Source organism: Marmota flaviventris, chromosome 9, assembly GCF_047511675.1.
Source record: "Marmota flaviventris isolate mMarFla1 chromosome 9, mMarFla1.hap1, whole genome shotgun sequence".
NCBI classification, from domain to species: domain Eukaryota; kingdom Metazoa; phylum Chordata; class Mammalia; order Rodentia; family Sciuridae; genus Marmota; species Marmota flaviventris.
In genome coordinates this window covers 71,145,770-71,160,004 of record NC_092506.1, presented here as the reverse complement: position 1 = coordinate 71,160,004, position 14,235 = coordinate 71,145,770, and the positions used below count along the sequence as shown (strand labels likewise).

The 14,235-nt window shown below is 36.8% G+C and overlaps 1 protein-coding gene across 11 annotated transcripts in view; it reads left to right on the top strand.

Annotated features, from left to right (window-relative positions):
• Window positions 1-14,235, top strand: part of Dlg2 (discs large MAGUK scaffold protein 2) — a 2,015,095-nt gene that overhangs the window by 1,938,229 nt on the left and 62,631 nt on the right. For all 11 annotated transcript variants that reach the window (XM_071616557.1, XM_027942606.2, XM_034636731.2 and 8 more), the window contains 2 exons: window positions 2,648-2,824; window positions 11,709-11,784. In XM_071616557.1, coding sequence (XP_071472658.1) covers window positions 2,648-2,824; window positions 11,709-11,784 — 253 coding nt within the window. The remainder of the gene's footprint in view (window positions 1-2,647; window positions 2,825-11,708; window positions 11,785-14,235) is intronic.

Here is a 14,235-nt window from a genome sequence, read left to right as displayed (position 1 = left end):
TGGGGGACAAGGTAAAGAGCACTGAAGTATAACTTAGGTCTGGAGGCTCAAATCCCAGCCCTGGGTTGCTGCCACTAAGCACAGCCCTGTATCCTGGGGTCAGTCAGTCGGCCTCCCTCATCTGTAAAAAGGGGATGGTACTCCCTCTCATACCTTCTTCACAGGCATGGGTCAAGTTGCAAGGGAGTGTATGTAAAATTGCTTGCAGTCTGAAGAATGTGTGCTGGGTTCTACACAACAACACATGGGTTGGCAGTTCTCTACAAGCTTCCACAGGATTCAACACAAACTTGTTACTATGGTTTATTACAACAAACAGATATAAAGTAAAATCAACAAAGAAAAAAATCCTAGAACAAAGTCTACAGGAAATGAGGTGTGAGCCTCCAAGACTCCTCTCTCAATGGAGGCACATAGAACATGCCTACTCCTTCCAACAAAAAGCTGGGAGAGCAGGTGTGAAATGTTGTTTGCCAGTGAAGCTCATTAGATACCAGGGTCCAGGGTTTTTACTGGAAACTGGTCACATAGGCACCCCCTGCCTGGAACATACCACAACTCCAGACTCCCAGAAGGAAAGTAGGCGTTCAGCATAACAATATTGTTTGTATTAGGCACATAGGTATTCTTGTCAAGAACTAGTGGGAACCCTTCCAAAATCTTAAGTTCCCAGATGTCAGCCAAAGAGCACTGTTGCAAAAAGTCCTCCTTATGGATAGCAGTCTCAGGCCTGCTTTTTAACTCTTTTTTTGCACAGAGTGGAATCTGTGGAAAGGATTTTGATTAGTATACACTCAAAAGGGAAAGTAGTTCATACATACTGGTTATCACTCTGTGCCAGGCACTGTGATACATACTTTACATAGATTACCTCCTGTAACTACACAACTCAGTATTGGAGGTGCTATTATCATCACCACCATCATCATCATCACCATCACCACCATGTTATATATGAGGAAACTGAAGCCCCAGAAAGGTTAAATACCTTGCCCAAGTAACCAGCTGAATGACCAGTGAGAGTAGAACCAGGACATGGCCCCACCTGTGTGGCCCTAACTGCTATGCTATCCTCTGCTACAGTGCACCTACCAGGGGGTAGGTGCTGCATGTGTGTTATTTCATTAACACTTACTAGCAGCTCTATTAGAATGTGGTTGTTGGAGTGATTTTGTATCAAAAACCCTGTGATTAAGCAACGTTACTTAGTTTGTCATATCAGATAGCCAGAGAAGTGAAAGCATGAGGAGCAGGTCTCTGTCACCCTCCAACCCCTTTTCTTGGCTAAGGCTTTGTCTGAGCCTTTGGTACGGAAAATGGAATTTTTTTTTTTTTCTGGAAGCTCAGACCTGGAAACTCTTTGAATTTCATCACTTAGGAATGGAAGAAGAACTGTATTATAATTCAGCTTCTGTAGTATTTAAGAAATAAACACTGTCTTTGGGCTCTTTTTGGTTACTACGACAGCACATGTGACATTTCCTTAATGGGGGGCGGGGGAAGAAAGAAAAGAACTGCTCTTGGTTCTCAATGATTTTAGAAAAATTAATTCTCCAAATCTAGCTTATTTTACCAGAATAGCAGTCACAGGTCAAGAAAATTCTTAGAATGGAATCAAAGGAATAAATAGAGAGGTGGTGAAATCTGCTTCTCCTAGGAAATCATGCACTGTACATGTGTGGTAGTAGTTTTTGAGAGTGCAGGATACAACAGGATGAAGGCAATATAGGTCTTGCAATAAATTGTCACCTCCTTAAGACAACAGCTTAAGAAAGGTTCTATTCACCATTGTTTTTCTGCTTCTAATCCCTGCACCCACCAGTCATAAAATGCCAATGCATTGGCCTTAGTGAAGGCTCAGTTAAAGCTCTTTAGTGAGAGAGACATGATACAGACAGCAAGTATCATAATTCAGAGTGATAAGTACAGTGATGATACAGGCTTAGCATCTTACAGAAGCAAAATGATTTTTAATAAATAAATAAAAATCTTCATAGCAAAAAGAATGATTTTTGAGGTTGTTCATATGAAATTGGTCTACTATATACACATAAACAGATCTATGTATATATTTTTATATATAGTCATTTATTGCATTTTAAACATTCATTCAGGTTATTATGTTAACCCCTTCAACCATCCAATATCAACAACAGTACAATATTCTATTGTTGGAAGAATTACAATCCTCTACATGTGGGCATGTTAAGTTATTACCATTTTCCCCTATTATAATGGAAATAGTCTATAGGATGATACATCTGAGAATACTTGTTATAACACAAAATAATCTATTCATTTTATTTCTCTTTTTAGTAATTTTTAAAATGTGATTGTAATGGGAGAAAAAAAAAGTCTCTCAATTAGATAGTAAACTGACTTTCTCTCCCCCATTATCACCTTGTAACATCTAACAAAAGAAGAAGACCTTGATTTCAGGGACCTAGAGCTCCCTTGCAATCCCTAAGGAGAAGCAAGAACTAACCTCCATCTGTAACCAAAACAATGGGAATGAGTTCTGTCATCCTGTGGCTTGAGATCAAAAGATTATGGGTTCTCAGGGCAGGCATGAAAATTCAAGAACATGAATTTTAAATCCATACTATCAGAGATTCCTAACCATGCCCTCTTCTGTCATTTCTCTCAGAGCCATGTTTGACTATGACAAGAGCAAGGACAGTGGGCTGCCAAGTCAAGGACTTAGCTTTAAATACGGAGATATTCTCCATGTTATCAATGCCTCTGATGATGAGTGGTGGCAAGCCAGAAGAGTCACTCTGGAGGGAGACAGCGAGGAGATGGGCGTCATCCCTAGCAAACGGAGGTAAGAATGCTTTTCATACATCAGAATATTAGCTCTTCAGCTAAAGAGGGTGTGGAAATGAAGGAAGAGGAAGATGGAGGAAACTGTTCACAAAATATATTTAAGTGGGATAGACAATCTGCAGGAAAATTGTCAGTGGTGACAGGTGACATGAATAAAAAAAAAAATCTCATTTTCCTCATTTTAGGATTTTACCAAAATTGGTAACTGTGACAAGGCATAAAGGAAAAAAATAAGAGCTGCTTACACTGTGTTCCTCAAACTTTTCCCAGAATCTCTCTGCAGGTGCAAGGTTATGCTTACCAGCCTGTATGCTGACTTACCAACTCAGTAGGTTTATTCCAGATGTTCAGCATTTACCAATGAATTTTACAAACAGTGAAAGACAAATAAAGTAGATGATTTATTAAACTAAGTCCCTGGCTATGTAATATCTTTAAATATTGATGAAAAAACCCAGAAAACCTTCAAATGCAAATATTTAGGATATAAGATGCCAAATACCTGGTAAAGTCTAATGATTCAGTTTACAGCTGTTTCTTTTATTTTTCATTGTTTTAGTTAGTCATATTCCCCACCCCACAATTCCCAACAGTCACTTAGATATTTATTTCTGTATAAGTGTTTCTTGAGTCAAGAGTATGATGCCCTTTCCCTTGCAAACATTTCTTCAGCTCTACTTTTGGAAGACAGAAATATGCCTCAGAACAGCCAGTGCCTTCATCTGTCCTAGCAGATTCTAATCATCACCACTAGAGAACTGTTCTCCCCACAGGTGTCCTTTTGGCAGCAAAATGTTGTCCAAGAAACAAAAATTGACTCTTCGAAAAGAGATTTGGTACAAAATCAGGAATGATGGTTGCTCAAAGCAGTCATCAGGGTTTTTTGTTGTTGTTGTTGTTTGTTTTTTTTGTTGTTGTTGTTGTTGTTGTTTTCAGTCTGTGGGTTTTTCTAAGAGCTCTCATTTTTTTTTTAATTTATTTTTATGTGGTGCTGAGGATCGAACCCAGGGCCTTGAACATGCGAAGCTAGCGCTCTACCACTGAGCCATAACCCCAGCCCCTAAGAGCTCCCATTCTTATATCCAAAACCCCATCATACCTTTATGAAAACTCCCCAGTGAAACTGAATATTCAGTGCTGCTGCACCAAAGTGATATAATGATGGAGCTAATACAAACCACAGTGAAAAATTGTAACGTATACCTCCAGAGCAACTCTGTGGGACACTCATGACCCAGGGAAGACATTTCTCATCTCTGCCTGTGGCCACACAGCCCCCAGGGAGGAATGCGAGGGAGGATGGTGTTACAGTGAAGTGACGGAAACTCCAGGATGCTTTGCCATCCTCCAGGCCTTTGCCTGTGGATCTCCCCCCAGCAGACTGTTCTCTGGGTAGCTTTAAGCATCTAGGCTCCTGTCATTGCTTAGCCAGGGCATTCTATCTTTGTAGTATGGCTTGTGGTGTTTACTAAAAGGCTATATTCAAAGCAGTGACTCTTAGTAATTGTTTTCATTTAAAAAAAAAAAAAATGTTAAACATGCTTTTGGGGTTGCTTTGACATAATCAGAGATGTCTGAAGAGCTCTTCTCTATAAGAAAGCGGTGATCTTATTGAATATAACCCCAAGGATAGAAATGGGGTGGAGGAAAGAAAGCTAATCGAGGAATAGACTTCAGCTCATTTTCTAGAAAGCCTTCTACTACTTGTAACTGCCTAGAAGTGGCAGGAACCACATGGGAAGATATAAAAAGGATTCAAATTCTGGATGGGAGAATTGAACTATGTGATATTCAGGCCCATTTCAATCCTGAGGTTCTGTGAGTCTTCTAACTATGTCAGAAGTCACCCATTTGTTCGTTTACTCATTTTTCCCCTGAGGAATATTTCAGTGTTATTCCTCTTGAAATAATTTTCCATCTGCTGTTGATTGTTCTTTTTTTTCCAATTTTGGTGGGGTTATTTTTTGTTTGGTTTGGTTATACGTGACAGTAGGATGTATTTTGACATATTATACATACATGGAGTTTAACTTCTCATTCTTGTTTTTGAATTGGCTATTTCTCTCATACTTTGGATAAAACCAACTTAACAAGTACACTGAAGCTGGGCTGAAGGAATTTGTCCGGCATCTGCAATACTGACATTTATTTGCATTCTATTTCATGAAGGATGCAGTAATACTACCTCACAAATATGTGTATTTTATTTTATGTAAGTATGTGGGTTTTTTTTTGTTTTGTTTCATTTTAGATGTTATTTTATTATTCACTTATTTATATGAGGTGCTGAGAATTGAACCCAGTGCCTCACACATGCTAGGCAAGTAACTCTACAACTGAGCCACAACCCCAGCCCCAACATGTGTTTTTATAAAATAAAATATACTTATTTATTTAAGTGTATGTATGTATATATATATATATATATATATATATATGTATTTATGTTTATTTTATGTAAAATTTATAACTGTAAGTGAATTTCTAACAGATTTTCTCCTTAGGATTTTAATTTTTTTCAAAAAAGTTATTCTCACTGTTTTATGTATTTATAAAAGTGTTACATCTCACAATAGAAAAGTAGGAAACTTTAGAAAACTTTGAGGAAGGAATTAGAAATCCTACCTCATACAGAGTCCTCATATACTAACATTAGAGCAATTTAAATAAATGTATTAGATTGTTTTTTAACTCCTAATTCCTTTTTATCCTAGTTCCTGAGTATATTTCAATTAGCAGAGCTGGTCTGGAAATATTTCATAATGGATAGCATCTGTATATGTCTTCATTTCTTACAAAAATGTTTCTCTGTTGATGATTCCATTTAATCATCCCAATAAAACTATAATGCGAAGAATATCAACATTGTCATCCCTCCTATCCTTTTTTGAAGATGATGAATATATTTATTTAGTAAAATACTCCCAAAGCATGCTACCACTATTTGAAGTCCTTTATGCTTATTAACTTATTTAAACCTCATTACAACTCTAAGAGTAAGATGCTGTTATTATCCCCATTTTACAAATGAGGAAGAAAGGCTTTAAGGCACAAAGAGGTTAATTTGCCTGAAATTGCCCGTCTACTAAGTGGCAGGAGTGGGGTTTGAATTGAGGCTAGAATTGCTCTTTACTCATATGCAATCTCACCTCCCAAAGGTGGAAAAATAAGAGTTGACAAAATTGAAATTGAGCAAGCATTGCTTGGGCAGTGTCTATATGCCAATTGCTGTTATAGGAGCACTGCCTGGAGTCCACCACTTATGAGACTAATGTAACTGTGTCACAGCTATTCTGTGACTAGGATGATGAGGGCTCTGTTGTAAAGGTACCAAGGGAAGTGAAAAGGCAGTAGATGGAGGGATAAATTCTATCTGATGGTAGCACAGATATGTCATAGTCTGGGTTTTTGTTGTTGTTGTTGTTGGTGGTGGTGGTGGTGGTAATGGAGGTTTTATGACTGAATAGCATAGACTAGGTCATTCAAAAAGTATAGAGGTTCATTTAGCTTTCAGTTCTGGAGGCTGGAAAGTCCAAGGTTGAGGGACCACATCTAGGGAACATCTTCTTGCTTGTGGAGACTCTGCAGAATCCTAAGGCTTTGCAGGGCATAATGTGATGAGAGGGTCCAGACAGGAGAGAACCAAATTGCCTTTTATAACAGACCCTCTCTCAAGATAACCCATTAATCTACTAGTACATCATTGCATTAATCCATTCATGAGGGCAGGGTCCTCATAACCCAGACAGACCTTAAAGGTCATACCTGTCTCATCTTCTAATAATTCTCAATGGTGATTAAATTTCAACCTGAGTACTGGTAGGAACATTCAAAATATAGCACTATGTATTGTGCCAGATGCTTTCAAATATGTGATTTCAATTTAATCTTAAGGAAAGCCTTTTAAGGAAACAGGGTCAGAGAAATCAAGTAACTTGCCCTAAGATGCACAGCCAGGCCCTGGCTGGACACAGGTCTCTCTGGTAGCAATGCTAGATGACTTTCTACTATACCAGGAGCATTATTTTTGGAACACTTCCAATTATGGAAATGGAGTTTCAGAGAACTCAAGCTGCCTGCCAAAACCATGCTGGCAGCAGAGTACTAGGCCAGGATTCAAACAAACACTTTTCTTATACCTCTATGAGCACCTGCCAAGGTGTGAGCTCCTCCTAGTCCTTGCAGCTCTCAAGTCTGGTGGCACATATGAAGATCCCCTCACAGGAAGAAAAGGAAGCCCATGCCTTTGTTTCACGCAGGGAGGGGCTGACCATAACAGTGAGCCCCTGAGGCAGGGCATCTGTGTTACCTCCCTTTCACAAGGTAAGGACATTGTGAGTATAGATGGCAAGTGACTTCATGAATGGAATTATCACAATCAGTTTAGCAGCAGCAGCCTGTTGTTCTATGTATCAGAACTTGTTATAAACAATTTTCTTATATTGTCTCATTGAACATTTACCATAATCTTTGAAGTCTTTGTTACTATTTTGCCAACATGAAAACTAAGTTCCTAAAAGGCCAAATCACTGCCCTAAGTCACAGACCCAGTAAGTGACAGAGATAAAATTTAAACCCAGCTGGCGTAATTTCAAAAGCTAGACTTTTAGAATAGAATCTCTGTTTTCCAAGTTCACATAGCTTACGAGTAGCCAAACCATGATCTATCTCACAGTCTCTTGAATCCAGGTGTCTGTTCATTGTTCCACTGTGACTGTTCACCTGAGCTCTTGGACGACAGCTTGGGTCTAGCATTACATAAGAGTTCGCTCACCTGGCTTTCACAGCAAACCTGTGGCTACTGACATGGATGGTATTTCATTCTCCCTCTGACAGGGCTTGTGGAGCACAGGAACTCCCAGTGACAAATCATGTTCCTACTATACAGTTCTCCAAACCTGACCCAATTATGTGATTGGCTAGAACCTGAAAATACCAGATGGGAGATGGGGAAAAGGGAGAGGGAGACAGTTGGGCTCATTAAAGTGTAACCATTTGGTGCTATCTGGAGATGCTAGGTGTCAGAATTGATTGCTCAAATTTTGCCAGCCAGTTTGTTTTTAGAATTTTGGTCAGTGGCAAGACTAGGGTGGGGAGGATTATTTCTGCTTAAACAATCTAATTAATTGCTTGAGTCTAAGTGCAAGAGAAAAGTACAGCACTGGTTCTCATTGCAGTCTGTGTATACAGGTGGTCCCACTATTTCTGTAAACTGTTAGACCTTAATATCATTTTTTTCCAAAGGGAACATACTTATTGTAACAATAAGAGAATGTGATGCTAAATTTTTACCAAGATTGAAGAGAAAAGGTTATGAAACAGTGAACAACTTTTTGTAGGAAACAGTGGTTGTTCAGCAAGTCCCTTAATCTGTCTGAGCCTTAGTTTTCACATCTAGGTAGAGAACTAATAGTCTCCTTGAGAATTTATTCACTCATTCATTCAATCAAGATTCTCTAAGCATCTACTGCATGCCCAGATCCATGTTAAGTCCTGGACCATTATACAGATTACAGATAAAATAGGTAAAGTGCTTAGCACAGCTTCAAATACTTCATGTTTGCTTAAATGACAGCTATTTTCCTTTTTTCTTTTTTTAAGATTTTGAGCTTTTGGTGCCAGAGAAAATTACACCACATTATTTAAGGTTTTATTTCTGACCCTTAACTCTTATTTTAGCAGCAAACTATCCATATCCCAGGAAGAGCTAGGAGAGAGAGTTAGGGGCTAAAGTGGCCAGTAAGGGGTTAAGGGAAATACACTGCCACCAAAAAGAGAGGTTTGCAAAGAGCCCTCAAAGGCATTTACCATAGGCCTTTGTAGTGGAAAATCAAAATCCTGGTTACTGGAATGGTAAGGTGGGAGACCAATTCAGTATGTGTGATGTAATTTGCAAAGGGGCATTTAGCTAAACTGACTTCAGTGTTCAAAGCAAATTTATTTTGAATTTTGAGGCCAGCTTGGTATGGTGCTCAATGATTATATACTTCAATTTTGTTGTGGTTTATATAATTCAGAACATCTGGGTGATGGGGGATACAAAGGAAGGGGATGTTTATCATTTCTCAAAAATTCAGTCTAGACTTCTAAGGATATGTATGGGTCTTAATCCTATGAATGACTCACCCCAAAACCTCATGTTTTTTTGAGAATTTCCACTAAGTCAGGCATGGAAGGTCCTAGAGTACTGTTTGTCCCAAACTGAGTGGCTGTGGAGAGACACCCATGATCATGTTCAGCCTGTTTCTACCACTTTCTAGTTTGGTAAGCTTCAAGTCTGAGCTCTCTCAGCCATAAAATGGAGTTGATAATACCTACATCACTGGGTCACTATGGGCGCCAAATGAGATGATATAAAAGTGAAGGAAATTCACTGGTAAAGTTGTTAAAACTTTAGCTACCATTTACATTATCATCATTCCTGCAACTTTGCACCCAAGTAAAAAGCAAAACTGTTCCGACTTCCTTCATGAGTGAACCAAAACTTTTACCTGAATAAGCTTTTAAAATTTTGTTTTCTTTTCCTGTTAACTGCTTGAAGATTAACCTCATATTCACCATGGTTTATTATTAACATATGGATGTGCATTTGTGAGTGTCTTTGTGTCTGACAATATTCTTTGACAACCTTTTAAGGTTTAAGTGATGAACCAGTAATATTGGCCTAGTAAGGACATCAAGAAAATAGAAAAGGATAAACTTTAGGGAGGGAAATAGAATGCTCTGTCCAAATAATTCTTAGGTTTGAATTCAGACTTATATTATGTATATTTGGGGACTGTGTGACTTCTTTGAGTTTCTGCAGAATTTATTTGCATAATATGATCAAACAAACATTCTTCTCCACGTGCTACAGTCATTTTGGCAGCATCAAATGAATTAGTAATTCCCATCGTTTGCCTAGTTAATTCTAAGTAGCCAGAATAAAGTCAGGACTCTCACAACACTTTTAGAAGACTACAAAAGAGATGAATATGAATTATCATTTGCACTTGGATTAAAAGAGAAAAACTGGTGAAGTTCAGAACAGGCTTTTTCCCAATGAGCACTTGGCAAGTTAGCTTATCTGAAAATTTTCTTACTTTCCTCCTAACTGTTGTATGTTGGGTTCAAAAAGAAACTCTCAGTGGAACATATTGCTTTAATACCTGAGGTTAGATTTGAAAAATGTTGTTCATCTGTTTCCACTCAAATATTCTACACTCAAACTGAAATAAATGTATTCTGAAACTTTATTCTGTAACCATGGAAACCCTGATCTTTACTGCGTTTCAGCTGGAAACACAAAAGAACTCTCAGTTGGAAAGGAATACGCTGTTAATTATTGATTTATGAATTGCTTAGCTTCATAAACCATTGAGTTCCTATAGATTCAGGGTCTTTTCTTCCCTTGCCCTTATTTTCTTTCCCCAAACAGAAAAAAATGAAATTAAGCCTAGCTGAATTTAAACAACAACAACAAAATCATGCTACCATAATGCATTGGATATTATTTTTTATTAAGAAATATTCATTAAGCTCTTGCTATAACATGCTAATGAGATATATGTACAGTCTTCCCCTTAAGGAACATACACCTATATGCAATGCAAAACTAAACAGAAAAATCAAGAAATAATATTGACATAGGTATTAAATTAAGTGCCATTGTAGCTTGGAGGAAGCAAGGTTCATGTCAATCTGAAGAGACACAGAAAAATCAGGAAATATATGTCGATTCCCTTTCATTTCTGACCTTGAAATATGCACAAGTCCTATCAATACTTTTTCCTTGTACTTCTCTAGCCCTTCCCTCTTCTCTGCCTCATTATCTAGCTCCTAAATAGGCCCGCTAGCCTCCTCCTATTTTTTACTTCCCCAGTCTATATTCCACATATACCAGGATCATTTAAAATATTAATTTAATTGTATCACTTCCTTACTTTATGACCACTAATAACTCATTAGGATTCCTAAAAGGAAAAACTTCAGTCCTTGAAGTGGATTCAGACCCATTTCAAGAGGCCCACCACCTGGGCCTCTCCTCCACATCCTGTTACTCATACGCATACCACAATTTTCTGCAATCTTCTAGTGCATTCCCGTTCCTCCTGTCTGGAAATTCCCCCTGATAAGCTTTCTCATTCTTAAAGTCCCCCATGAATTCACTCCTTCTCCAAGAAAGAAGCTCATCCCAATGCTTTCCACCCCTTTCACCTTCCCAATGAGATGAATGCACCCACTGAATATCAATAGTCTTACTGAAGAAAAATATCATTCCTTGTTTACATCTCTGTGCTTGCCAAGGGATATTGCAGTCATGCTTTTAAAATATTTTTATTTGTTCTCCAACTCCTCTTTAGTACATGTTAGACACTCAAAAAATGTTTGATGAATGAGTGAAGTGGTGGGTAAAATGATAAATCCACAGAAGCAACAGAAGGATATTGGGCTTCTTGATAAAAAAAAATTCAAGATTGTACATAATGCATTTGATTAACAAATGAAGCTAAATACAGTAATATTCTTACAGGAAGGGAAGGAAAAAGAAAAAGGGAAGGGGAGTAAATCTCATTTCATCTTCATTTTAGGTGTTTGTCCCTATGGACTGCAATTTCTTGAAATAGATTTTGATTGATTGATTTAGCATTTAAAATAACAAATATCATTTTTTTCTCCCTCTTTGTTCCTTCCAAATACTGTGACTCTCAGCCCATGTAACATAAAATTTTCAAGGGCTGTATTAGACGCTTGGAGACTTTATACCAAGATTTTTATACTAAACAAAGGAAGAGAAATATTTTAAAATAGGTTTTACTTGAGTTGTAAGAATAAGGATAAGGTGTTCTTAATCATAAATGCCTTGTCATATGCTAGACTCATTATTTTCCCCTTTTCTTTAGGGTGGAAAGAAAAGAACGTGCCCGATTGAAGACAGTGAAGTTTAATGCAAAACCTGGAGTGATTGACTCAAAAGGGGTAGGTACAAAATGAAGCAAACATAAAGTTCTCTCAGTTGCCATGGATTTAATGATAATCGAGATTTAGACTTATGGCAGCAAACAAATTATGGAGCCACTAGATGGTATAATACTGTTACAAATATATTGCTAAAAGAACAATGCCATTTCTTATAAAATGGATTTATGGTGAATATATTAAATACAGAGGGTAAAGCTAGTGGTCCTCAGAAATGATGTGTTGATGGAGGTGAGGTAATGACTGCAATGAAGAAGAAAACACTGCAGTTTTCATGACTTTACTTTTCTAAAATTAATGTTCTAAAATGTTGGATTTCATAAAAGGTATCTGCTTATTAGAAAACATGTCTGGTTTGTTACACATTATAAAGTTAAGACAAGGGTCATGGAAATATTCACATGGGTCATTTAAGTGAATATGTGGATTGTTGTGACAGACATAGAAAAGGAGAGAATTAACAAATCTCCAAAATTAAAATATTGACTCACACACACGTACATCTTTTTAATATGACAGCTTTCATGAGATAAAAATTACGTATTATACAACTAATTGAGTTAAATTCGAAGTGTACAACCATCATAACAGTCTATTTAGAGTACTTCATCACTGCATAAAGAAATCCTGCATTGATTAAGTCACTTCCATTTCCCTCAACCTTCTTTCCCCATCCAGCCATAGGCAACCACTAATCTACTTTTTTTCTAGAGACAGAAAATGTGCCTATAGATATTTTATACAAAAGGAATTATTTACCTTATGGTCTTTTGTGCCTACTCATTCATTTTACATGATGTTTTCAAGTTGTATTTGTGTTGTTGTACATATAAGTACTTCATTTCTTTTTATTGCCAAATAATAGTCCATCGTGTGGAAATACTTTTAATATATCCATTTATCCTTTGGTTATTCCTGACTTTTAGTTATTATGGATAATACTGCTATGAACATTTGTGTAAAAAATTTATGTGGACATATGTTTTTATTTCTGTTGAATCTATACCTGAGTTAAATTGCTGGTATCAGCAATATGATAACTCTAGGCTTACCATTTTGAGGAACTGCCAGAGTGTTTTCCACTTCACATTTCAACCAGCAGTATATGAGGGTTCCACATTCTCCCCATCCTCACCAACACTTAGCATTGTATTTCTTTTTTGCATAGCCATCTTAGTTGATATGAAGTGGTATTTCATTGTGATTTGATTTGTGTTTCCCTATGACTGTTGATGTTGAGGATCTTTGCATGTTCTTGTTGGCTATTTGTATATATTTGAGAAATGTCTATTTGGGTCCTTTGCCCATTTTTAGATTTGGAGTTTTGTTGTTGTTACTGATTTGTAGTACATCATATATTCTGGTCATTAATTCCTCATCAGACAAATGCCTTTCAAATAGTTATTCCCATTCTCTGTGTTATTTTTTTACTCTTTTGATAGTGCCCTTTGAGATACAGGGTTTTTTTAAATTTTTGATTAAGTTAAGTGTATTTAGTTTTCCTTTTGTTATTTATGTTTTTGATGTGATAGCTAAGAAACCATGCCTAATCCTGAAGTTCTATGTTGAAAAGGATTCTGGGGCTATATATAACATCAACAGAAAAAATAGTTATGATTGATTAGTCATCTCTACCACAATGTTGGGAATTGTTCTCTTTTTACAGTCTCCAGATTCAATGATTTTTAAACAAAAAAATTATGTCAAGTTTTCTTCTAAGAGTTGTACAGTTCTTGCTCTTATGTTTAGGTGTTAAATCCATTTTGAGTTAGTTTTTACATATGGGTAGTGTTGGGGTTCCAATTTCATTCTCTTGTATGTGAAGTATTTTTTAATTTCATTTTTAGGTTGTTCATTGAAAATATGTAGAAACATAGTTTTTGTATTAATCTAATATCCTGCAATCTTCATGAACCCATTCATTTGTTCAAATAGATTTTTAGTAGATTCCTCAAGAATTTCCTATACACAAGATTGTGTCATATGAAAAAAAGAGATAATTTTCCTTCTTTCATTCCAATATTAATGATTTTTGTTTCTTTCTCTTGACCAATTTCCCTGACTAGAACTTCCAATACAAGGTTGGAAAGAAGTGGCAACAGCTGCCATTTGTCTTGCTCCTAATCTTAAGAGAAAGAATTCAGTCTACCATTAAGTATGGTGTTAGCTATAGCTTTCACAGCTTTTGAAATCTATTTTTTGAAGGGGCAATATTTGTATTATGTTATATTGTAAAATAACACTCTACCTTCTCTCTTCCTATTCTCTTTTTCTTCATGTCTTTCCTTTGCCTTTGCATCCTAACAATTGTGGCTTTTGAGTATCATATAAAACCACAAGTTATGGTCAACAGGTGTCACCATGAAAAACAAAAAGAAAAGATATTATTTTTCACACTTTTGAGACTCAAACCACAGTGTTACCCTTTGAATTTAAAGTAGAAGTATCAAT